At 42.0% G+C, this 25306-nt stretch overlaps 1 protein-coding gene across 2 annotated transcripts in view; it reads right to left on the reverse strand.

Annotated features, from left to right (window-relative positions):
* plppr1 (phospholipid phosphatase related 1) overlaps positions 1-25306 on the reverse strand; it is a 261050-nt gene that overhangs the window by 161752 nt on the left and 73992 nt on the right. For both annotated transcript variants that reach the window (XM_030148899.1, XM_030148900.1), the window contains exon 2: positions 20588-20697. In XM_030148899.1, the coding sequence (XP_030004759.1) occupies positions 20588-20647 (60 nt within the window). In that variant the 5' untranslated portion in view covers positions 20648-20697. The remainder of the gene's footprint in view (positions 1-20587; positions 20698-25306) is intronic.

Here is a 25306-nt window from a genome sequence, read left to right on the forward strand (position 1 = left end):
CTGAACATTTACGAAAACTCACCAAATTTTGCCTAAAATTCAGAAATACGAGAAATTGAATTTACATATAGGTTTCGTAGATGTCGGTAAAGAAATGTTGCGGCAGCGCCCCCTTGAAAACTGGAAATGCATTGCGCCAATGGGAGCGCGTCCAACATAAAGTTTGTCGTAGAGCCACGAAAATCGGTACAAAGATTCATCATGAGGAGACAAACAAAAAATATTATTATGGCCACGCCCCTAAACCAACCCTTAGTCGGCCATATTGGATTGAAATTTCCAAAATGCTGAGTCAGCGTTTTTGCTGACGTCGTATTTTAACTATCACCTCCTTGGCCGTTTGGCCAAATGAGCTCAAAATCGGTGTACAGTATCTAGAGAAGTGGGGCATCAAAAGTTAGCTGAATTTTTTGGATAGGTGTCACCGTTTTTGTGTGACAACGTCGCAAACTTTGCAAAGTTTCTCCGTGAATTTACCATTACAAAAATTGCTTCAGCTCAGACATACGAACACCGATTTGGCTGAAATTTGACTCAGACGTCTATCTCCCAGGCCTACACCCATTTATTAAAAGAAATTTATATTTCACACTATAGCGCCCCCTACAAATGTACATTTACAAAAATGACATCAGTTCGGACATACGAACACCGATTTGGCTCAAATTTGACTCAGACATCTGTCTCAAAGGCCTACACCTATTTATCAAAAGAAACTGAAATTTTGCACTACAGCGCCCCCTACAAAAATTTTTAATATTTTTTATTAAAATTGCTTCAGTTCGGACATACGAACACCAATTTGGCTCAAATTTCACTCAGACGTCTCTATCCCAGGCCTACACCCATTTATCAGAAAAATTTTAAATTCGGCACCATAGCGCCCCCTACAATGTTACCTTTACGAAAATTACTTCACGTTAGACATGCGAACACCAATTTGGCTCAAATTTGAATCAGTTTTCAATCTCCCAGGCCTACACCCATTTATCAAAAGAAATTGCCACTTCGCTCAGTAGCGCCCCCTACAAATTTACCTTCACGAAAATTGCATCAGTTCAGACATACGAACACCGATTTGGCTCAAATTTGACTCAGTGGTACATCTCACAGGCCTACATCCATTACATGGAACAAATTGAATTTTTGCTCATAGCGCCCCCTACAGATTTATATATACATAATTTTGTTCAGTTCGGACATACGAACACTGATTTGTCTCAAATCAATTGTCAATGTCCCAGGCCTAAACCCATTCATTAGAAGACACAAAATTTGGGGCTACAGTGCCACCTGCTGAACGATGAGCATACTTCCACTGGACGTGCCCTTGGCGAGGGCCTTTAGATGCCACTTGCGGCTTTAATTATTATTTTTATTTATTTATTATTTTTTTCTTTCTCCTGCGCTTTGAGCTCAATTTTGACCCTCTGAACATTTATGAAAACTCACCAAATTTTGCACAAAATTCAGAAATGTGCAAAAGATTTACATATAGGTTTCGGAGATGTCGGTAAAGAAATGTTGCTGCAGCGCCCCCTTGAAAAGTGGAAATGCATTACGTCAGTGGGAGCATGTCCAACATAAAGGTTGTCGTAGAACCACGAAAATCGGTACACAGATTCATCATGAGGACACAAACAAAAAATATTTTGTGGCCACGCCCCTAAACCCACCGTTAGTCGGCCATATTGGATTGAAATTTCCAAAATGCTGAGTCAGCGTTTTCGCTGGCGTCGTATTTTAACTATCTCCTACTAAGCTGTTTGGCCAAATGAGCTCAAAATCGGTGTACAGTATCTAGAGAAGTGGGGCATCAAAAGTTAGCCGAATTTTTTGAATCGGTGTCACCGTTTTTGTGCGACGAGGTTGAAAACATTGCGAAGTGTTTTCGGGAATTTACCATCACAAAAATTGCTTCAGCTCAGACATACAAAAACTGATTTGGCTCAAATTTGACTCAGACGTCTATCTCCCAGGCCTACACCCATTTATTCAAGGAAATTGAAATTTCGCACTATAGCGCCCCCTACAAATGTACATTTACAAAAATGGCATCAGTTCGGACATACGAACACCGATTTGGCTCAAATTTAACTCAGACATCTGTCTCCCAAGCCTACACCTTTTTGTCAAAAGAAACTGAAATTTTGCACTACAGCGCCCCCTACAAAATTTTTTAAATATTTTTTTATTAAAATTGCTTCAGTTCGGACATACGAACACCGATTTGGCTCAAATTTGACTCAGAAATCTATCTCCCAGGCCTACACCCATTTATATGAAAAATTTGAAATTCGGTGCCATAGCGCCCCCTACAATTTTACCTTTACGAAAATTACTTCACGTTAGACATACAAACACCAATTTGACTTAAATTTGAATCAGTTGTCAATCTCCCAGGCCTAGTCCCATTTATCAAAAGAAATTGCCACTTCGCTCAGGAGTGCCCCCTACAAATTTACCTTCACGAAAATTGCTTTAATTCAGACATACAAACACCGATTTGGCTCAAATTTGACTCTGTGGTACATCTCGCAGGCCTACACCCATTCAAAGGAAGAAATTTAATTTCAGCTGCATAGCACCCCCTACAGATTTACTTATACAAAAATTCCTTTAGTTCGGACATAAAAACAAAGATCTGCCTCAAATTGGAATCAGTTGTCAATCTCCCAGGCCTACACCCATTCATCAGAAGACATTGAAATTTGCTGCTAGAGCGCCACCTGCTGAACGACGGACATACTTCTACTGGACGTGCCCGTGGCGAGGGCCTTTAGATGCCGCTTGCGGCTTTAATTTTTCTTTCTCCTGCGCTTTGAGCTCAATTTTGACCCCCTGAACATTTACGAAAACTCACCAAATTTTGCACAAAATTCAGAAATGCGCCAAATTGAATTTACATATAGGTTTCGTAGATGTCGGTAAAGAAATGTTGCTGCAGCGCCCCCTTGAAAACTGGAAATGCATTATGTCAATGGGAGCATGTCCAACATAAAGTTTGGCGTAGAGCCACGAAAATCGGTACACAGATTCATCATGAGGAGACAAACAAAAAATATTATTGTGGCCATGCCCCTAAACCAACCGGAAGTCGGCCATATTTGATTGAAATTTCCAAAATGCTGAGTCAGCGTTTTCGCTGACGTTGTATTTTAACTATCTCCTACTAAACCGTTTGGACAAATGAGCTCAAAATCGGTGTACAGTATCTAGAGAAGTGGGGAATCAAAAGTTAGTCAAATTTTTTGAATCTGAAGTTTTTTGCGAAGATTTTTCGAAAATTTGCCATCACAAAAATTGCTATAGCTTAGACATACAAACACGGATTTGGCTGAAATTTGACTCAGACGTCCATCTACGAGGCCTACGCCCATATATTGAAAGAAATTGAAATTTCGCACTATAGCGCCCCTTACAAATGTACATTTACAAAACTGACATCAGTTCGGACATACGAACACCGATTTGGCTGAAATTTTACTCAGACATCTGTCTCCCAGGCCTACACCTATTTATCAAAAGAAACTGAAATTTTGTACTACAGCACTCCCTACAAAAATTTTTAATATTTTTTTATTAAAATTGCTTCAGTTCGAACATACGAAAACCGATTTGGCTCAAATTTGACTCAGACGTCTATCTCTCAGGCCTACACCCATTTATAAGAAAAATTTGAAATTCGGTGCCATAGCGCCCCCTACAATTCTATCTTGACTAAAATTACTTCACGTTAGACATGCGAACACCAATTTGGCTCAAATTTGAATCAGTTTTCAATCTCCCAGGCCTACACCCATTTATAAAAAGAAATTGCCACTTCGCTCAGTAGCGCCCCCTATAAATTTACCATCACGAAAATTTCATTAATTCAGACATATGAACACCGATTTGGCTCAAATTTGACTCAGTGGTACATCTCACAGGCCTACACCCATTCAACAGAAGAAATTTAATGTTAGCTGCATAGCGCCCCCTACAGATTTACTTATTCAAAAATTTCTTTAGTTTGGACATACGAACAAAGATCTGCCTCAAATTTGAATCAGTTGTCAATCTCCCAGGCCTACACCCATTCATCAGAAGACACTGAAATTTGGTGCTAGAGCGCCACCTGCTGAACGATGGACATACTTCTACTGGACATGCCCGTGGCGAGGGCCTTTAGATGCCACTTGCGGCTTTAATTAGGCCCGAGCCGAGTAAAGCCGGCGCAGGGCCTATTGAGTCTGCAGTGGGCGCATGGGGACAAAATCGCCAGTGACGCGGTCGCCTTTCGCCACTGTCGCCACTCTCACACATTTTCACATTCACGGCACTGAGACCTTTCCGACGATGTATATGACATGTGCACAAATCGCATATTTACACCTGCTCAGAATGAATGGGAGTCAATGGGACACGCACACTCGGGGTTAGTCACGTGGGTGTAAGTGCACAACACGTGACATCTTACCCCACACACATGTTCGGGACCTCGAGAACTTTCAAAAAAGGGCAAATACGTGGTTGCCATAGAAACGGCTATATTGTTCTTGCTCAGATAATTATTATTTTTATTTATTCATTTATTTATTTTTATTTTTCTTTCTCCCCTAAACCAACCGGAAGTCGGCCATATTTGATTGAAATTTCCAAAATGCTGAGTCAGCGTTTTCGCTGACGTTGTATTTTAACTATCTCCTACTAAGCCGTTTGGCCAAATGAGCTCAAAATCGGAGAACAGTATCTAGAGAAGTGGGGCATCAAAAGTTAGCTGAATTTTTTGAATCGGTGACACCGTTTTTGTGCGACGAGGTTGCAAACTTTGCACAGTTTTTTCGGGAATTTACCATCACAAAAATTGCTTCTGCTCAGACATATGAACAACGATTTGGCTTAAATTTCAATCAGACGTCCATCGCCCAGGCCTACACCCATTTATTAAAAGAAATTGAAATTTCGCACTATAGCGCCCCCTACAAATGTACATTTACGAAAATGACATCAGTTCGAACATACGAACACCGATTTGGCTCAAATTTGACTCAGACATCTGTCTCCCAGGCCTACACCTACCTGTCAAAAGAAACTGAAATTTTGCACTACAGCGCCCCCTACAAAAATTTTTAATATTTTTTTATTAAAATTGCTTCAGTTCGGACATACGAACACCAATTTGGCTCAAATTTGACTCAGATGTCTATCTCCCAGGCCTACACCCATTTATCAGAAAAATTTGAAATTTGGTGCCATAGCGCCCCCTACAATTTTACCTTTACGAAAATTACTTCACTTCAGATATACGAACACCAATTTGGCTCAAATTTGAATCAGTTGTCAATCTCCCAGGCCTACACCCATTTATCAGAAGAAATTGCCATGTCACTCAATAGCGCCCCCTACAAATTTACCTTCACGAAAATTGCATTAATTCAGACATATGAACACCGATTTGGCTCAAATTTGACTCAGTGGTACATCTCGCAGGCCTACACCCATTCAATGGAAGAAATTTAATTTTAGCTGCATAGCGCCCCCTACATATTTACTTATACAACAATTTCTCTAGTTTGGACACACGAACCAAGATCTGCCTCAAATTTGAATCAGTTGTCAATCTCCCAGGCCTACACCCATTCATCAGAAGGCATTGAAATTTGGTGCTAGTGCGCCACCTGCTGAACGATTGAAATACTTCTACTGGACGTGCCTGTCGTGAGGGCCTTTAGATGCCGCTTGCGGCTTTAATTTTTTTATTTAATTTTTTTTTTGTCTCATTTTTCTTTCTCCTGCGCTTTGAGCTCAATTTTGACCCTCTGAACATTTACGAAAACTCACCAAATTTTGCCTAAAATTCAGAAGTACGAGAAATTGAATTTACATATAGGTTTCATAGAGGTTGGTAAAGAAATGTTGCTGCAGCGCCCCCTTGAAAAGTGGAAATGCATTGCGCCAATGGGAGCACGTCCAACATAAAGTTTGTCGTAGAGCCACGAAAATCAGTACACGGCTTCATCATGAGACAAACAAAAAATATTACTATGGCCACGCCCCTAAACCAACCCTTAGTCGGCCATATTGGATTGAAATTTCCAAAATGCTGAGTCAGCGTTTTCACTGACGTTGTATTTTAACTATCTTCTACTAAACCGTTTAGCCAAATGACCTCAAAATTGGTGTAAGGTATCTAGAGAAGTGGGGCATCAAAAGTTAGCTGAATTTTTTGAATCGGTGTCACCGTTTTTGTGCGACAAGGTTGTAAACTTTGCAAAGTTTTTTCAAAAATTTGCCATCATAAAAATTGCTTCAGATTAGACATACAAACACCGATTTGGCTGAAATTTGACTCAGACGTCTATCTCCCAGGCCTACACCCATTTATTGAAAGAAATTGAAATTTTGCACTACAGCGCCCCCTACAAATATACATTTACAAAAATGACATCAGTTCGGACATACGAACACCGATTTGGCTGAAATTTGACTCAGATATCTGTCTCCCAGGCCTACACCTATTTGTCAAAAGAAACTGAAATTTTGCACGACAGCGCCCCCTACAAAAAATTTTAATATTTTTTTTATTAAAATTTCTTCAGTTCGGACATACGAACACCGATTTGGCTCAAATTTGACTCACGTCTATCTCTCAGGCCTACACCCATTTATCAGAAAAATTTGAAATTCGGTGCCATAGCGCCCCCTACAATTTTACCTTTACGAAAATTACTTCACATTAGACATGCGAACACCAATTTGGCTCAAATTCAAATCAGTGTTCAATCTCCCAGGCCTACACCCATTTATCAAAAGAAATTGCCACTTCACACAGTAGCGCCCCCTACAAATTTACCTTCACGGAAATTGCATTAATTCGGACGTACAAACACTGATTTGGCTCAAATTTGACTCAGTGGTACATCTCGCAGGCCTACACCTATTCAATGGAAAAAAATTAATTTTAGCTGCATAGCGCCCCCTACAGATTTACTTATAAAAAAATTTCTTTAGTTTGGACATACGAACAAAGATCTGCCTCAAATTTGAATCAGTTGTCAATCTCCCAGGCCTACACCCATTCATCAGAAGACATTGAAATTTGGTGCTAGAGCGCCACCTGCAGAACGATGGACATTCTTCTACTGAACGTGCCCGTGGCGAGGGCATTTAGATGCCGCTTGCAGCTTTAATTTTCTTTATTTCTTTCTTTAATTTTTTTTTCTTCTCCTGCTCTTTGAGCTCAAATTTGACCCCCTGAACATTTACGAAAACTCACCAAATTTTGTCTAAAATTCAGAAATACGAGAAATTGAATTTACATATAGGTTTCGTAGATGTCGGTGAAGAAATGTTGCCGCAGCGCCCCCTTGAAAAGTGGAAATGCATTACGCCAATGGGAGCACGTCCAACGTAAAGTTTGTTGTAGAGCCACAAAAATCGGTACATAGATTCATCATGAGGAGACAAACAAAAAATATTATTATGGCCACACCCCTAAACCAACCCTTCGTTGGCCATATTGGATTGAAATTTCCAAAATGCTGAGTCAGCGTTTTCGCTGACGTCGTATTTTAACTATCTCCTCCTAAGGCGTTTTGCCAAATGAGCTCAAAATCAGTGTACAGAGAAGTGGGGCATCAAAAGTTAGCCGAATTTTTTGGATTGGTGTCACCGTTTTTGTGTGACGACGTTGCAAACTTTGCAAAGTTTCTTCGAAAATTTACCATTACAAAAATTGCTTCAGCTCAGACATACGAACACCGATTTGGCTCAAATTTGACTCAGGCGTCTATCTCCCAGGCCTACACCCATTTATGAAAAGACATTGAAATTTCGCACTACAGCGCCCCCTACAAATGTACATTTACAAAAATGACATCAGTTCGGACATACAAACACCGATTCGGCTCAAATTTGACTCAGACATCCATCTCCCAGGCCTACACCTATTTGTAGGAAGAAAGTGAAATTTTGCACTACAGCGCCCCCTACAATTTTTTTTTAATTTTTTTTAATTAAAATGGCTCCAGTTTGGACATACGAACACCAATTTGGCTCAAATTTCACTCAGATGTCTATCTCTCAGGCCTACACCCATATATCAGAAAAAATTGAAATTTGGCGCTATAGCGCCCCCTACAATTTTACCTTTACGAAAATTACTTTACTTTAGACATACGAACACCAATTTGGCTCAAATTTGAATCAGTTGTCAATCTCCCAGGCCTACACCCATTTATCAAAAGAAAATGCCATTTCATGCAATAGCGCCCCCTACAAATTTACCCTCACGAAAATTGCATCAGTTCGGACACACGAACACCGATTTGGCTCAAATTTGACTCAGTGGTACATCTCGCAGGCCTACACCCATTCAATGGAACAAATTGAATTTTGGCTCCATAACGCCCCCTTCAGATTTATTTATACAAAAATTTTTTCAGTTCGGACATACGAACACTGATTTGTCTCAAATTTGAGTCAATTGTCAATCTCCCAGGCCTACACCCATTCATTAGAAGACACTGAAATTTGGTGCTAAGAGCCCCACCTGCTGAACGATGAGCATACTTCTACTGGACGTGCCCTTGGTGAGGGCCTTTAGATGCCGCTTGCGGCTTAAATTTTGTCTTATTTATCTTTCTCCTGCGCTTTGAGCTCAATTTTGACCCCCTGAACATTTATGAAAACTCACTAAATTTTGCACAAAATTCAGAAATGTGCAAAATTGAATTTACCTATAGGTTTCGTAGATGTCGGTAAAGAAATGTTTCTGCAGCGCCCCCTTGAAAACTGGAAATGCATTACGTCAATGGGAGCATGTCCAACATAAAGTTTGTCGTAGAGCCATGAAAATCGGTCCACAGATTCATCATGAGGAGACAAACAAAAAATATTATTGTGGCCATGCCCCTAAACCAACCAGAAGTCGGCCATATTTGATTGAAATTTCCAAAATGCTGAGTCAGCGTTTTCGCTGACGTTGTATTTTAACTATGTCCTACTAAACCGTTTAGACAAATGAGCTCAAAATCAGTGTACAGTATCTAGAGAAGTGGGGAATCAAAAGTTAGCCGAATTTTTTGAACCGGTGTCACCGTTTTTTTGCAACGATGCTGCAAACTTTGCAAAGTTTTTTCAAAATTTTGCCATCACAAAAATTGCTATAGCTTGGACATACAAACACCGATTTGGCTGAAATTTGACTCAGACGTCCATCTCCCAGGCCTACACCCATTTATTGAAAGAAATTGAAATTTTGCACTATAGCGCCCCCTACAAATGTACATTTACAAAAATGACATTAGTTCGGACATACGAACACCAATTTGGCTCAAATTTGACTCAGACATCTGTCTCCCAGGCCTACACCTATTTGTCAAAAGAAACTGAAATTTTGTACTACAGCACTCCCTACAAAAATTTTTAATATTTTTTTATTGAAATTGCTTCAGTTCGGACATACGAACACCGATTTGGCTCAAATTTGACTCAGACTTCTATCTCCCAGGCCTACACCCATTCATCAGAAAAATTTTAAATTTGGTGCCATAGCGCCCCCTACAAATTTACCTTCACGGAAATTGCATCAATTTGGACATACGAACATCGATTTGGCTCAAATTTGACTCAGTGGTAAATCTCACAGGCCTACACCCATTCAATGGAAGAAATTTAATTTTAGCTGCATAGCGCCCCCTACAGATTTACTTATACAAAAATTTCTTTTGTTTGAACATACAAACAAAGATTTTCCTCAAATTTGAATCAGTTGTCAGTCTCCCAGGCCTACACCCATTCATCAGAAGACATTGAAATTTGGTGCAAGAGCGCCACCTGCTGAACGATGGACATACTTCTACTGGACGTGCCCGTGGCGAGGGCCTTTAGATTCTGCTTGCGGCTTTAATTGGTTTTACCCCTTTTCATGGGTTTTGTGCAGTTTATTTTGTTACTTTCCCAATTTGCAACCTCCATCCATGACTTGTGCTTTTTTTGTGTGTGTTTGAGGCAAGTACACGGATTAGGCTAAATTTTCTTTTAGCATGATGAAATCTAGTTCATCATGCTGCTGTCTAGGGGTGTGTGCCTCAGAGTGCCTCCGCTGACCAGACGGTCCGGGTAGCCGGTTCCTGTGCACTGTGTGCGAGTTCGAGTATGAGGCAGGGAGGACCTCTCGTGGAGGAATTTTCCCTACCCTTCCTCCACGGACCTCCCCCCTGCCAGAACCGGCGCGAGCGAGATCAAGATTCCCATCTACCTGAGGCGGCCGTGCGTCGGCGGTACCTGGATCAGGTACTCGCTGTCCTGCTCTGAAAAATCTATCTCATCAACTATTACTCGATAAAATAAAATCGGTCCAAAATCAGTCAAATCAATTTTTTAACCCCGCCCTTGTATTCATATAGCATTTTTAAAAAATATTTCTGGTCTGTGGAGTTCAGTTCATTTAGACTCAATCCCAGTTGATGTTTTTTTTATTCTTTTGCCTTTTCCTGCAGGTTAAACAAAATGTTCCTGTTAAAGCTATCAGACAGACATTTGGCTCACTCAGTCAATGTCAAAGGTGGCACTGGATTTTCATAATAAAAACCTGTGGTAATTATTTTAAGTTAAACAAGGCATGATTTTTTAATTTGGCCCATGAAAAATATTTTTGGCCTGTAAATTTTTGGAGGTCACTAGCCAATGGCAGATGAGGTAAAAAGTAAATTTTATGCCCTTGCTGCAGCCCAATATTGCAATACTACTTTTTTGAGTACAAACAACAGAGCAAAATACTCATGTGAATATACAAATAAAAGAGCTTGCCGGATTCCCAAAAAATATGAATAAAAAAGAAAAACAAAAATGAATTTCTGCCATGTCTACATTTGAATGAATACCCAAAAATATTGATATAGTACTTTTTAATATCAGTACAGTATCGTGAAATGAAATATCTCAGAACCAATATTTTCGTACAACCCTACTGCTATCTGGAGCTCCATTTAACACTCACAACTGCTCCTTGTATTCTCTGTAAAGCTGGCCTTCTCTCCACTCTCACATCCAAACTCACTGGTTCATTTTCATCTACAAAACTCCAATGGTAAAAACCCCATCATATCTACAATTACTGTTTTGTAATATTCACAATACAAGTCGTACTCTGCATTCTAGTCGTTTTATCAATCTCCTCATACTCGTTTTTCAATTAGCCTACCTGGTAAAATAATGGTAAAATAAATACATTAAATAAACTACTTTTTCTAAAAATCTGACATGGTGAGGGCTAAATCACAAATTGCTGGTTTTAAAACAGCAGATGAGAAAATAGTGCTGTCAGGTCACTATTATATACAGTCTATGTTATATAGCAAAATAAATGATCAGTTAGGGGTTGTCAGTCTTAATTTGACAAATTATGTGCATAAATATTAATGGTATATGATAATGATGACATTGCAGCTAACTAGGAACCACAAAAAAAAAAAAAAAAAAACTCAGCCGCAGCGGGCTGAACATGTGAGAAAATTGTCGATGTGCACACCAAACTCCATCCTCACTTCTAAAGCTCTGTTTAACACCTTTATTTCTATCTTACGCCCACACAAAAGCTCCAATTGCTTACAGTCATCAGTGCAAACATAATAAAGGCAAAGCACAGTATAGTATAGCGTAGCATAGTGATCAACAGAATTTCACTCCTGATGCTCACCCCACGCCATGCTCAAACACCAGCCCAGGAGAACAGGTGGCTGTAATTACAAGTATCCACAGATGAGACATCCACAGTGACACGCCCTCACCTGAACATCAATGCATTGTACACACACAAACCAAACCCACAAATACAAAAAGGAAAGTTACATATTGTTGTTCTGTTTTATTATTCATTGTGTATCATGTATTTGTTTTATATAGTTTTGACTTTGTATGGCTGTCAATGGGACTTTCCGGTTAAATAAAGAGTAAATAAATAAATAAATAATATGGCTCCTACAGACGATACTGCAAAAATAATATTGCTCAAGGAGCATCATGGTCACTTGTACCATTAATGTAGGCTATTGTGTATATCTTTATAGTTTCTTTAGAGTCATGATGGGTGTTCTTTTAGTCCAGAGGTTAGCTGATCTCCTTTATGCCCCATAAAATCCAAAAGGGGAAACTGTTAGCTAACTGTTAGTTTTATCTAGTTTACCTGCTGACAAATAAGGGGTTGAGTAGCTTTATGAGTAGTTTACTTCTAGTTGTACTGAACAATATTAACAGAAGACAAATGACACCATTCCAACACATGATTAATGACTAAATTGTGGCAAGTTTGATGAAAAATGAAAGCTTGTCCAGTTCTGCTCTGGATGTTTGTTCGTTTTTTGTGTTTTTTATAGCACCCCATTGCGTCCGACAGTTTACTGAACAGCAAAAGGCACCAGTCTTCCAACCCACGATGATGAACTGAAGCGAGTTTGGTGGGGGAAAAAAAATGCTGAATGGTTTTCCAGTTACACTTCAGGAATAAAATAAATACATACTGCTATACCCCCCCACATTCATACACACATTATATGCCAGGGGGATAATAAAGCCTTGACAGCTGAAAATAAGTTGAGATTGTCTCCTGCCATCTTTACTGCTGTCACAGACGATGGGCTCAAAAAGACAGAGGCTGAAACCTATGTAATGTCAGCGAAAAGTAATCTGAGAGAGGAGAGTGAGAGGAATCAGCTCACTCCAGTGAATCAATGAGCCACCAGTGGCTTCAGACGTCCATCTCTGTGGTGTCAGCAATGAGCAGGTTTGTTTTGCATTTCTTCAATCTACTGTTTAAATGCTGTAATAACTGGCCCAATCCAAAGTTCTTTAGTCAGAAACAACAACACAAAAGTCATTACAGTCATAACAGCTTTCCATAATTTTACTCCAGAGTGTGATCATCATGTTTTGGCCCCATTTCCACAAAATGAAGCCCTTACTTTGTAGATTCAGCGAATCATAACAATGAAAAAAGTCTCTTTTTCCATTTATCACCTGAATGTTTAACTGTGGTTGACACACAGCCATTAATTCATTTGTAGTTACACAGACTAATGAAACAACATTGCACATCCATGATTAGCAATGTCCAACTGAGTGCATCATGAATCCAGTTAAGACATTTGAACACTGAAAGTGAGCAAAGTGCTGCATAATGATGACAGACTGTTCAACAGAAGGACTTTCTACAGAAGCTGAAGGACTTTGTGGCGATTAATTGTGTGCCACAGTCCAGAATAACATTTTTCAGACAAGATGATACTTAAAATTCTAATGTGGTATCCTATCAGCACAGGCTAAATGGCTTTTTATGATCCAACGTGTCACTGAGGGAGTATATGTAGGTCTTTACAAGTATTTCTACTTTCAAATACTAAAAAAAATGACCTAAAATTACTGTTGGTGTATCAGACACCAGTGTATTGGATAGTAGAGATATGAACTGAATCTATTTATAGCAGAGATGGGAGTAAGTCACACATGTGCAAGTGTCAAGTCTTAACCTTCGAGTCTCAAGTTAGTCCCGAGTGATTTTTGTTAGAGTCGAGTCAAGTCATAGCTCAGGTCAAGCAGGTAACAAGTGAAGTCATATATAGTAATATAATATAATATATATATGGAAGACATCTGTCTTAAGCAGCTGGATTTTTATTTGCAACAAATATTTGAATATGTCACAAAAAACATTGCATCAAAGAATGAAATTGAACAAGTGTGATGTCTTTGTCCATTACTCCTTTCACTAACTGTATTTTAGTCAAATTGTCTGGAGGTGTGCAGAAGCCAATAATGTAATAACAGCTGATAGCATAATAACTGCCAATTATGCAATCAGTTTGCCATTTTTAAAATCTAATAAGCCAGTAACGTAATATGTGGCCAATAACATAATAAAAGTCCTGAACCGATAACATAATAACTTTTGGCCAACAACGTAATAACTTATTACGTTATTGGCTGGTTATTACGTTATTTGCCTGGTAAAAAAAAATTCTTTGCAAATGTAATACCTGAGCCAATAACATAATAATATATTAATATCACTTCATTTAACTTTTTATTATTGGATGTAACTGTGAAAATCCATACTGTCTCTGTCTCTCTCTTTGTCTATGTCTCTCTCCCTGTATCCCCCCCAGGAATTAAGACTATTTGTTTGTTTAACTTGATGGTTGGTAGGAAATGCATCGATTCTGATACCAGTACTGGGTATCGGGTCTGATACTCAACGTGTGTACTTGTACTCGTACTCATAAAAGTAATCTGATACAACCGCACCTATACCACTGACGGCAGCATGACATTCGCAGTTAAGTGCAGTGTGAAGAGTGTGGAGATTTTTCAAAATAAATGACAGTGACAAAAGTAACGCTGACTGCATGTAACATTAAAGACACAGACGGATACGGACGGAGCGTTCTGTCCATCCTCTGCATACATTCCATCCATTTTCCAGGTGCCTGTGGATATGTACCCAGACAGAGAATACCACTGGGAATCGTGGAGGTAGAGGATCTGTTCAAAGAGTGACTGTGTGAGTTAGAGAAAAACTACAGACATATTTATGACAACTACCCAGGGCTTGGCCGGTTGCTGTCCTACTTATAATACTATGGGGGTAAGGAGCAGTGCAGACCGCCGCCAGTGGAAGTGAAAATGAAACTTTACGCTCATTTATCTTTTCCCTACCTCCTGAAACTTCGCTTTTAAACCTTACCAGCAAAAATGCTGCAACATTAATATCCACATTAGTGTTACCTCTGTTGTCTCCATGTTTATTATTACTGACTTTCTTCTTCTCAAAAAACTTTACTTTTCTTCATGGTGTTTGTCCAGTATGGTTAATTAAGAGCAGCGCCTTCTAGTGGATTGATTGAAAAATGCTCATTCCAATGCATTAAATGTTAGTAGCAGCACATTTTTACAGTTAGACTAATGACAATGACAATAAAGCACATTTTCAAAAGTAACTAAGAACTGTAATGGGATTATTAAGTACTCATATCAGGACTCAGTATCGGCAAGTACTCAGATGAAAGTACTTGTACTTGTACTCTGTCTGGAAAAAAGTGGTATCAGTGCATCCCTAATGGTTAGAATTACTATGTGCAGCCAAACATATTTCATATCATACCATTGTCTATGTTTGTAAATGTGTACTTCCACTTTGTTCACACAAAGCTTGTAAGGCTAAAAGGGCAGCAGACAGGACTAGAGATCATTTTAACATCAAGTTAAATACACAAATACATGGAGAGAGAGAGAGGGAGGGAGAATTTAAACACATTTATATCTAATAAATGAAACTTAAATGCAGTGATATTAATATATTATTACATTACTGGCCCAGTTATTACATTTGCAAAGAATTTTTTTTTTTTTTTTTTTTCACCAAGCAAATAACGTAATAACCAGCCAATAATGTAATAAGTTATAACATTATTAGCCAAAAGTTATTAGGGTATCGGTTCAGGACTTTTATTATGTTCCATCCATCCATCCATTATCCACCGCTTATCCGGGGCCGGGTCGCGGGGGTAACAGTCTAACCAGGGATGCCCAGACTTCCGTCTCCCCCGACACCTCCTCCAGCTCTTCCGGGGGGACCCCGAGGCGTTCCCAGGCCAGCCGAGAGACATAGTCTCTCCAACGTGTCCTGGGTCTTCCCCGAGGTCTCCTCCCGGTGGGACATGCCCGGAACACCTCCCCAGGGAGGCGTCCAGGAGGTATCCAAAACAAATGCCCGAGCCACCTCAGCTGGCCCCTCTCGACGCGGAGGAGCAGCGGCTCTACTCCGAGCTCCTCCCTGGTGACTGAACTCCTCACCCTATCCCTAAGGATGCGCCCAGCCACCCTGCGGAAGAAACTCATTTCGACCGCTTGTATCCGGGATCTTGTCCTTTCGGTCATGACCCAAAGTTCATAACCATAGGTGAGGGTAGGAACGCAGATTGACCGGTAAATCGAGAGCTTCGCCTCTCGGCTCAGCTCCTTCTTCACCACAACCGACCGGTACAGTGACTGCATCACTGCAGACGCTGCACCGATCCATCTGTCAATCTCACGCTCCATCCTTCCCTCACTCGTGAGCAAGACCCCGAGATACTTAAACTCCTCCACTTGGGGCAAAGACTCCCCACCGACCCGGAGAGGGCAAACCACCTTTTTCCGGTCGAGAACCATGGCCTCAGATTTGGAGGTGCTGATCCTCATCCCGCTCGCTTCACACTCGGCTGCAAACCGCCCCAGGGCATGCTGAAGGTCCAGGTTTGATGAGGCCAACAGGACAACGTCATCTGCAAAAAGCAGAGATGAAATCCTGTGGTCCCCAAACCAGACCCCCTCCGGCCCCTGGCTGCGCCTAGAAATTCTGTCCATAAAAATAATGAACAGAACCGGTGACAGAGGGCAGCCCTGCCGGAGACCAACGTGCACCTGGAACAGGTCTGACTTACTGCCGGTAATGCGAACCAGGCTCCTGCTTCGGTCATACAAGGACCGGACTGCCCTTAGCAGAGGGCCCCGGACCCCATACTCCTGAAGCACCCCCCACAGGATACCACGAGGGACACGGTCGAACGCCTTCTCCAGATCCACAAAACACATGTGGACTGGTTGGGCGAACTCCCATGAACCCTCGAGCACCCGATGAAGAGTATAGAGCTGGTCCAGCGTTCCACGACCGGGACGAAAACCGCATTGTTCCTCCTGGATCCGAGGTTCGACTATCGGTCGGATCCTCCTCTCCAGTACCTTGGAATAGACTTTCCCCAGGAGGCTGAGGAGTGTGATCCCCCTGTAGTTGGAGCACATCCTCCGGTCCCCCTTCTTTAAAAGGGGGACCACCACCCCGGTCTGCCAATCCAGAGGTACTGTCCCCGACCGCCATGCGATGTTACAGAGACGTGTCAACCAAGACAGTCCCTGCACATCCAGAGACTTAAGGTACTCAGGGCGAATCTCATCCACCCCGGTGCCCTGCCACCGAGGAGCTTGCCAACCACCTCAGTGACTTCAGCTTGGGTGATGGACGAGTCCACCTCTGAGACCTCAGCCTCTGCTTCCTCCATGGAAGACGTGACAGTGGGATTGAGGAGATCCTCGAAGTATTCCTTCCACCGTCCAACAACATCCCCAGTCGAGGTCAGCAGCTCCCCACTTCCACTGTAAACAGTGTTGGTGGCGCACTGCTTTCCCCTTCTGAGGCGCCGGATGGTTTGCCAGAATTTCCTCGAGGCCGACCGATAGTCCTCCTCCATGGCCTCCCCAGACTCCACCCAGACCCGAGTTTTTGCCTCCACAACTGCTCGGGCTGCAGCTCGCTTGGCCTTCCGGTACCCATCAGCTGCCTCAGGAGTCCCACGGGCCAACAAGGCTCGATAACACTCCTTCTTCAGCTTGACGGCATCCCTTACTTCCGGGGTCCACCACCGGGTTCGGGGATTGCCGCCACGAAAGGCACCGGAGACCTTGCGACCACAGCTCTGAGCAGCCGCTTCGACAATGGAGGTCAATGGACTCAATGTCCCCAGCCTCCCCCGGGATCTGGGAGAAGCTCACCCGGAGGTGGGAGTTGAAGACCGCACTGACATCGGGTTCAGCCAGACGTTCCCAACAGACCCTCACAACACGTTTGGGCCTGCCGAGTCGGTCCGGTTTCCTCCTTCGCCAGCGGATCCAACTCACCACCAGGTGGTGATCGGTTGACAGCTCTGCCCCTCTCTTCACCCGGGTGTCCAAAACATGCGGTCGGAGGTCTGATGATACGACAGTGAAGTCGATCATCGACCTCCGGCCTAGGGTGTCCTGGTGCCAAGTTCACTTATGGACATCCCTGTGTTCGAACACGGTGTTTGTTATGGACAAACTGTGACTAGCACAGAAGTCCAATAACAAAACACCACTCGGGTTCAGATCAGGGAGGCCGTTCCTCCCCATCACCCCCCTCCAGGTCTCACTGTCGTTGCCCACGTGGGCATTGAAGTCACCCAGGAGAACAATGGAGTCCCCAGTCGGAGCACCATCCAGCACCCCTCCCAAGGACTCCAAGAAGGCTGGGTACTCTGCACTGCTGTTCGGCCTGTAGGCCGAGACAACAGTGAGGCACCTGTCCCCGACCCGAAGGCGCAGGGACGCGACCCTCTCGTTCACCGGGGTGAACTCCAACACATGACGGCTGAGCTGAGGGGCTATGAGCAAGCCCACGCCAGCCCGCCGCCTCTCACCGTGGGCAACGCCAGAGAAATGGAGAGTCCAGCCCCTCTCGAGGGGTTGGGTTCCAGAGCCCAAGCTGTGTGTGGAGGTGAGCCCGACTATATCTAGTCGGTATCTCTCAACCTCCCTCACAAGCTTCGGCTCCTTCCCTCCCAGCGAGGTGACATTCCATGTCCCAAGAGCTAGACTCTGCGTTCGGGGATCGGGTTGTCGGGCTCCCTGCCGTCAACTGCCACCCAATCCACTTTGCACCCGGCCCCTACAATTCCCTCGGTGGGTGGTGAGTCCACCGGAGGGTTTTATTATGTTATTGACCAGTTATTACGTTATTGGCTTATTACATTTCAAAAATCGCAAATTTACTACGTTATCAGCCCTTATTAGGTTATCGGTTATTATTATATTGTTGGCTTCTACAAGGTGTCTGAAATTTTGGCACTGCAGACTTTGCATACAGCAAACCTTTTTTTCTATTCATTAGAAAAGTCTTTGAAACCAAATGTTATAATTTTGGGAACAGCTGTGCCAGCAGCACCTTCCATTTCCCAAGCTCCAGCCACTCTACAACTGCTGCGGCTGCAGTCAGTGATGGGAGCATCACCTGGTTAGATTACAGGTTGCCAAGTTCGCTCACATGCAACAGGAAACATCAATTTTTTTTAATTTTTTTTTTCTAATTCACATATTAATCAAGACAGCAATGAAGCAATGACTTGAGTTATTTCATGCAAGTCTATGTTAAGTCTCAAGTCATGAATAGCAAGTCAAAGTCAATAGTCCAATTATAAGTCAAAGCCAATTCAAGTCTTTTATTACTGTTAATCAACGAAGTCACGAGTCCTCAATCCAGCGACTTAAGTCTGGCTTGAGTCGAGTCACTCAACTCGAGTCCCCCATCTCTGATTTATAGTGATGGGTTGTGGACATATTTGACCACTAGAGGGAGTAGTGAGTCAATCTGTCGGTCTCCAATGGTGAGTAAAACTAACACAACTGGGCCTTTGACCAAAACATCAGAAAGTGACCAGATGGGATGAGAACCACTAAAAACTACCTTAAGAGTCAAAGAAAGTTATTAAGTGATAAAAGCTAGAAGCACTGTTGTTTTCTCTACTGGACACAGCTCTAAATAAAAAGAATGGCATTTGAAGCTGAAATTACAGCATTTTTCCTACATGGGTGAGTTTGATTCTGAAGCTTATGAAGGTTTAAAGGTTTGTGATGTTATTATCTTTGCTAAGTTGCTGTTTGTTAGTCTAAACTGTGACAGTTCTGTTCTTGTTTGTTCGATTATAAAACAGAACTTTAGTTCAGCTACTGACAGCACAAACCGTACTGAAAACAGAGGTGATTAGTGGTTTTACTGTGGCAGTTTTCCGCCTAAAAACAGAGCTAACAGAGCTATAATGGAAATTGTCAGCTGATGAAACATGTGAGTATTATAAGACACAGTGTTAAAATCTGTCTGTGGACACACAGCATTGATTCTTTGTTGGTTTTGGTCTTACATGTGTTCTGATACACAACTTCCCCCTTCTGTTGAGGGTTGGAAAATCAATGTAACACATTTAGAGCTAACTCTAAATTAAGGAGGCTCATCTGTGAATATAGAAGAAGGCAGTGCCTCGAAAGGATACACTGAATTAAAGGAGGTTAAAATCTGTATTTCCATTGCAAAGTTTTTGGAAATTATGAACTGATGAAGGAAAATTGTGACTTGCGATGGAAAATGCACCAAAAAAGTTGCACCAAACTTAAAATTTTACAAAAACCAGTACAACTGTTGCACACATGCACATCACAATGACAATAGTGAAATGATAGTCATATTGTGCAGCCCTAATTTATATCTCCTTTCACTGAGATAAAGAGGCATACAGGATGGCCCGACCGCTGGGTTATAAAGCAGGAGATACAGGGAGCAGCTGAATAACTACAGTGTGAAACTAAACCTATTAGAGACTGTAGAGCAGGATATTTCCTCAGCGAGGCATGTGTGTGAGACAATGGCAGTAAGTGAAGAGAGAAAGCAGAAAGAGGGTAATGCAAGGCGTCTTGAGACATCGCTCTGATTAAGGACTTTCAGCTGACATGGTAATTAAATACGGAGGAGCAGCACAACTTTTACACACACACACACACACACACACACACACACAGCCCTCCCTCATTACAACACTTTACGCTCTGGTTAACTGTGTACAATTAACCAGATGGGGTCATTTGCTAATGGTTAAATTGCCCCTCAAATACATGATTCTATGTGCGTTTCCCGAGCCAGAAACACGACTGCGTATATATTTACCTTTTGTAAAGATGCACCGATTATCACTCAAACACACACATACAAAACCATTCATCCACTCACCTCTACGAAGATGAAACATGGGATGATGGAGAAGCTGCGCAGGGTGTTGTTGGACGCCATCTTGCCTCCTTTCGGAAGACTTCTCCTTTCTGGATTCACAGCACCTCACTCTGCAAAGACAGTAACATCAAGAGTCAGCACTCATTATATGATCATGACAGGAATGCAGCAGTGCTATTTTTGCCTATTAACTCCAGGTTATTAAGAGCAATCATGCAACAGAATATTGATGAAAATCTTTTTGACACTCATCTGCAACCGCAGCTATTCAGGGTAGTTTCTTACATTTCAAAGACTCCAGTATAAAAATATGCCATAAACACATAAAGAAATGTGAAGATAATAATCTGCACAGGTTGGGAATGATATTGGAACAAAAGAAACACTGATTCCCTGATCTATTCATTTATTTAAAACCTTCTAATCCTCAGTCCCAGCGGTAAAAGAAGATGAAAAGAAAATCCTAAATGTCCTTGCACTCCAGCGAGGTCTTTTCTGTTTCCTCTGTGGACTCCCAAGAATTCCCAGGCAATAAAGTCCCACTGTTGTATCCTCGGTCTACCTTTGGCTGTCCTAAGTCCACAAAGCCTCCAAAGGGATGTGGTCAAGACACATCCTAAATATATGGAATAGTACCTAGTGCTGAATTGGCTGCCACATTGTGGTGTCTGACTGCTTTATTCTGATGCTAGCAGTTTGTTCGATTTAAAATTATAATATTTTTCATATATTTCTATTATGAAAGCCTCTTTTCTTGCATATTTTGAATGAATTAATGGGATTTACTTTTGCAAGAACAAAACAGAATTAATTAACCAACAATGGGAATGATTTTTTTGCACTTCTTTTTTAATATCTATACAGTATTATTCTCCTGCTAAGTGATAATCTTGTTTCTCTTCTTGCAAAATCTCTTGAGTGAAGGCCTTGCTGGAATATTTCACTGACATCAGTAGTGCAATTCACAAATTGCAGTGTTACTGTTGGATACTGAGCCACTTCCCATCACCGATTGGGATTATGCGCATGCTTCATTCAAGGACTTTTGAATGAATTCTGGTGGTAAACATCAATACTACAAGAAGTTTCATTGAAGAACCAGCCTCCAACATTCACATGCAAAACACTGCTCTCATCCTTCCCCTGTCATTTCACATTATTGTGTTACATTATTATTATTATTATTATTATTATTATTATTATTAACCCTCAAATAGGGCTGGGTATCATGGCAAATTTCCATAAACGATTCGATTCATATGGTTCTGAATCAATTAATCACAATTCGATTTGATTCGATCCAGTATTGATTTGATTCAGTGTCAACTGATTGATTCAGATTAATTTAGTGATACCAAAGTACAATTTTGAGTTGTAACCTGATTATTTGACTACCGCAGTCATGCAACACATCAATAGTGGGACGGATATTGATATTAGAAAGGAAATAAATATGACATTTCAGCAGTAAATAGCTGAATCTGGACAGAAACATTGCCATGTTTCTACAGTGGCTCAGAACGGACTTCTTCGTCATCTTTATTTTTATTTATTTATTTTTTTTACTTGTCTTGTCCAGCATCATAACAGCAGAATGGTAGTCTGGCTGCCTTTTGGTGCTGAGCAAATTCGCTTTGCCAAAGTAAACTTTATAAAGTATTAGAAGCTCCCCTTGATATTCTACTGTCTTTATTATGAGTTTTGTTGAACCACATTTTGATGTTGGACCTGACATGGGGGGGCAAGAAAGAAGAAGATAGCGAAGACCCTCACAAGAAAGTATAAAAAATACAAACAGTAACAACCATGGTGATAATTATAATGGTAACAATAACTACAACCAGAACTGAGTGAACTGGGCAGAAGAGAGAGAAAATAAACAAACAAAATTACAATAAAATAAAATACCTAAGACCTATTAATTGTAAGAAAATATATGTTGAATATAAGAAAAGAAAGCATGAACAGAATATCATACACCACGTCCGCCCAAATAATACTAGTAACAAATCCACACATCATCAGTTGTTCACATCAGTCTCCTGTGACAGAGTGACTGCATCAGAGTAAAGCAAAGAGAACAAGGCAAAGAGACTGAGGTGAAGAACACAGACATGCAACCGCACTACCACCAAGGACAAGGGGCCAACAAAGAGGGTCCCAAGGCCTGGCCAATCAACAGACACCACAGAGAGGGGGGATCCAGCCCACTCCCCCCAAGAGGCAACAGTGTGCCCGCCCCGAAGATGGTCAAGGGAGGCCCCAGCCAGAGGCCCCACAGCAGTCGAGCACAGGCCCCTGGGGGCCAGGGACGCCAGCCGCCACACTCTTGCCGGGGACTGGCCACCCAGGGGAAAGCCAAGCCCAGCCCCCCACCTCCCCGACCATGAACCCCATGTGCACACATCATTAATCAGAGGGCGGCACCCCCCAGCAATACAGCCAGCTGAGTCCCAAGCCAATGGACCAACCCCCGACCCCGGACATCTTTAGTATGTTTTATGGCTAGTGGCTTCTACTCACTGGGGGGGGCTCCGTGATTGGAGTGGGAGTGGGGTTGCGCTCCATAATAGTTGGTGGTCGGAGCGGGGCTGGGGGGCGGTGTGTGCGCTCCGTGATTGTTGGTCGGGGAGCAGGGGGGGGTAGCGCAGCGGTCGGTCATTGTCGCTTTCCTATTCCTCTAACGCCATACTCAGCCATAGATGATAGTATGGGTCCAAGTTAATATTCCAAGAACGGCCGGCTTCCACAACTCGCCTTAGAGAACCTCCACGCGGCCAGTTCCTTTACACTGCAGGTTCGAGTTTGAGGCCGAGAGGACCTCCAGCGGAGGGGTTTTCTCCACCCTTCCTCTGTGTCAGAGCCATCGCGAGTGAGACCAAGACTTCTCCAGGGGTTCGCAAGACGGAGCCGCCCACGCTTCTGCGTACTTCCGGTCCTGCTCTGCAAACTCAATCTCATCCACTATTAATCGACTACACAAAATTAAAACAAAATCGATCTATGATTGATCAAATCCATTTTTTTACCCAGCCCTACCCTCAAATACCTAAACAGCCCAAAAGCATCTACTGATATAAAATGTTTAATAACTTCTAAACCACTAATCCTACCAGTACATTCAAATAATTGAGGCTAAAATGCAATTTATCACCTTTACAGCAACATCATATGTATTTTTTGGACTTAAGTTTAGATGCTACAGACTGAATGTTGAAATGCAGTCATTCTGTAACATTGGTTGACAATTAAAACCCAATGATAGTGATTGTAATTACTTGTTTTTATGTTCAGATGACATGTTTCGCTGAAAAAATCACTTATTTGTCATTTGTTTGTTTTCATATGATAAGCTTTTTAAAAAAATAGTGATAAATCACTTAGGAAAGAGAGAAAAATTTATTTGGAAGTCACCACAATAATAGTTCTAGGTCTTTAAGGATTAATTGTTATGAACAGGAATTTTTCCCCTTTCAACAGATCCAAATTAAAAAGACTCTTTAGAGAATGTGACAAATAGATTTATACTGACAGGGTAATATATGATGGATACTGGACTAGGTGTGGATTATGTGATGCTAAAATCTTCCATTTATGTTGATGAAATATAATATTATGGTAACAGCATAAAACAGAATCTAGCCTAATTGCTCTAATTTCTGAGAAATAGTTGAAAATAACCATAATGTACTTCATCGCATTACAGACACAAACATCTGCCTTAGGAGGCAACACCTGAATCCACAACAGTCATTTTTGATTTAAATGCATAACTTTGGTCCAGAATGTCCACACTTGTCCGGCATTTTAATCTCCCAAATAGAGACTTTTTAGTAAGGCATTTTTTATTAGAAATACCGGGGTTGAATTGTAATGTAAACAGACTAAAACATCAGGGAGCGTGAAGTTGGTTCCGTAAACGGAACCAGTTTCGCTTTCAGTTCTCAGAACCGGTTCCGTTTATGGATCCAGTTACGTTTAAGGATCCAGTTACGTTTACGGATCCAGATCCATTTAAGGATCCAGTTCCGTTTAAGGATCATGGAACTAAACTGTGCTCCAAGCCCCACTTAGCACCCTCAAAGCCCTGGCTCCTGTGGGGCTTAGAGCTGCTCTAACCCGCAGTGAACCGGGAGACCAAGCCAGTCCTCCATGGACCACGGATCTAGTTCTGAATAATGCTCTCCATCAGGTCCGACCCATAAATTAATACACATTTGCACTCTTTTGCTGTTTATGTTTTCTTTAATGCTGGCGAATGTCATTTTATTTTACTTCATTAATGCCAACCCAAACTTCCACATCGCTGCATTGTGCCCTGCAGGAAACCAGGCTCCAGGCTTCTAGCGCCGGCTCCTGCAGGCTTGCAGACTGGTGCATTAAGCCACTGTGACCCGGTACACCACTCCGCAGCACAGACCTCCAAGCTCCAAGCTTTACATTAGCTACCAGCTATGTTTAACTTAAACGGACCTCGGAAGTCCAGTTCTGTGCTGGTTGTGAATAAGCTTTCTCGGATCTGCTTATTTGGAACCAGTTCTGTTTAAGGATCTCGGAACCAGCTCCGTTTAAGGATCATTGAACTAGACTCGTTTACACAAGTCAGAACCAAGCCGTGCTCCGACCTCCAAGCCCTGCTTCGCCCGCATCAAGCCCTCCAAGCCCGGCTTCTGTGGGGCTGGGAGGTGCTCTACACCGGGGTGAACCGGGAGACCAAGC

This window comes from Sphaeramia orbicularis, chromosome 12 (genome assembly GCF_902148855.1).
Source record: "Sphaeramia orbicularis chromosome 12, fSphaOr1.1, whole genome shotgun sequence".
NCBI lineage: Eukaryota > Metazoa > Chordata > Actinopteri > Kurtiformes > Apogonidae > Sphaeramia > Sphaeramia orbicularis.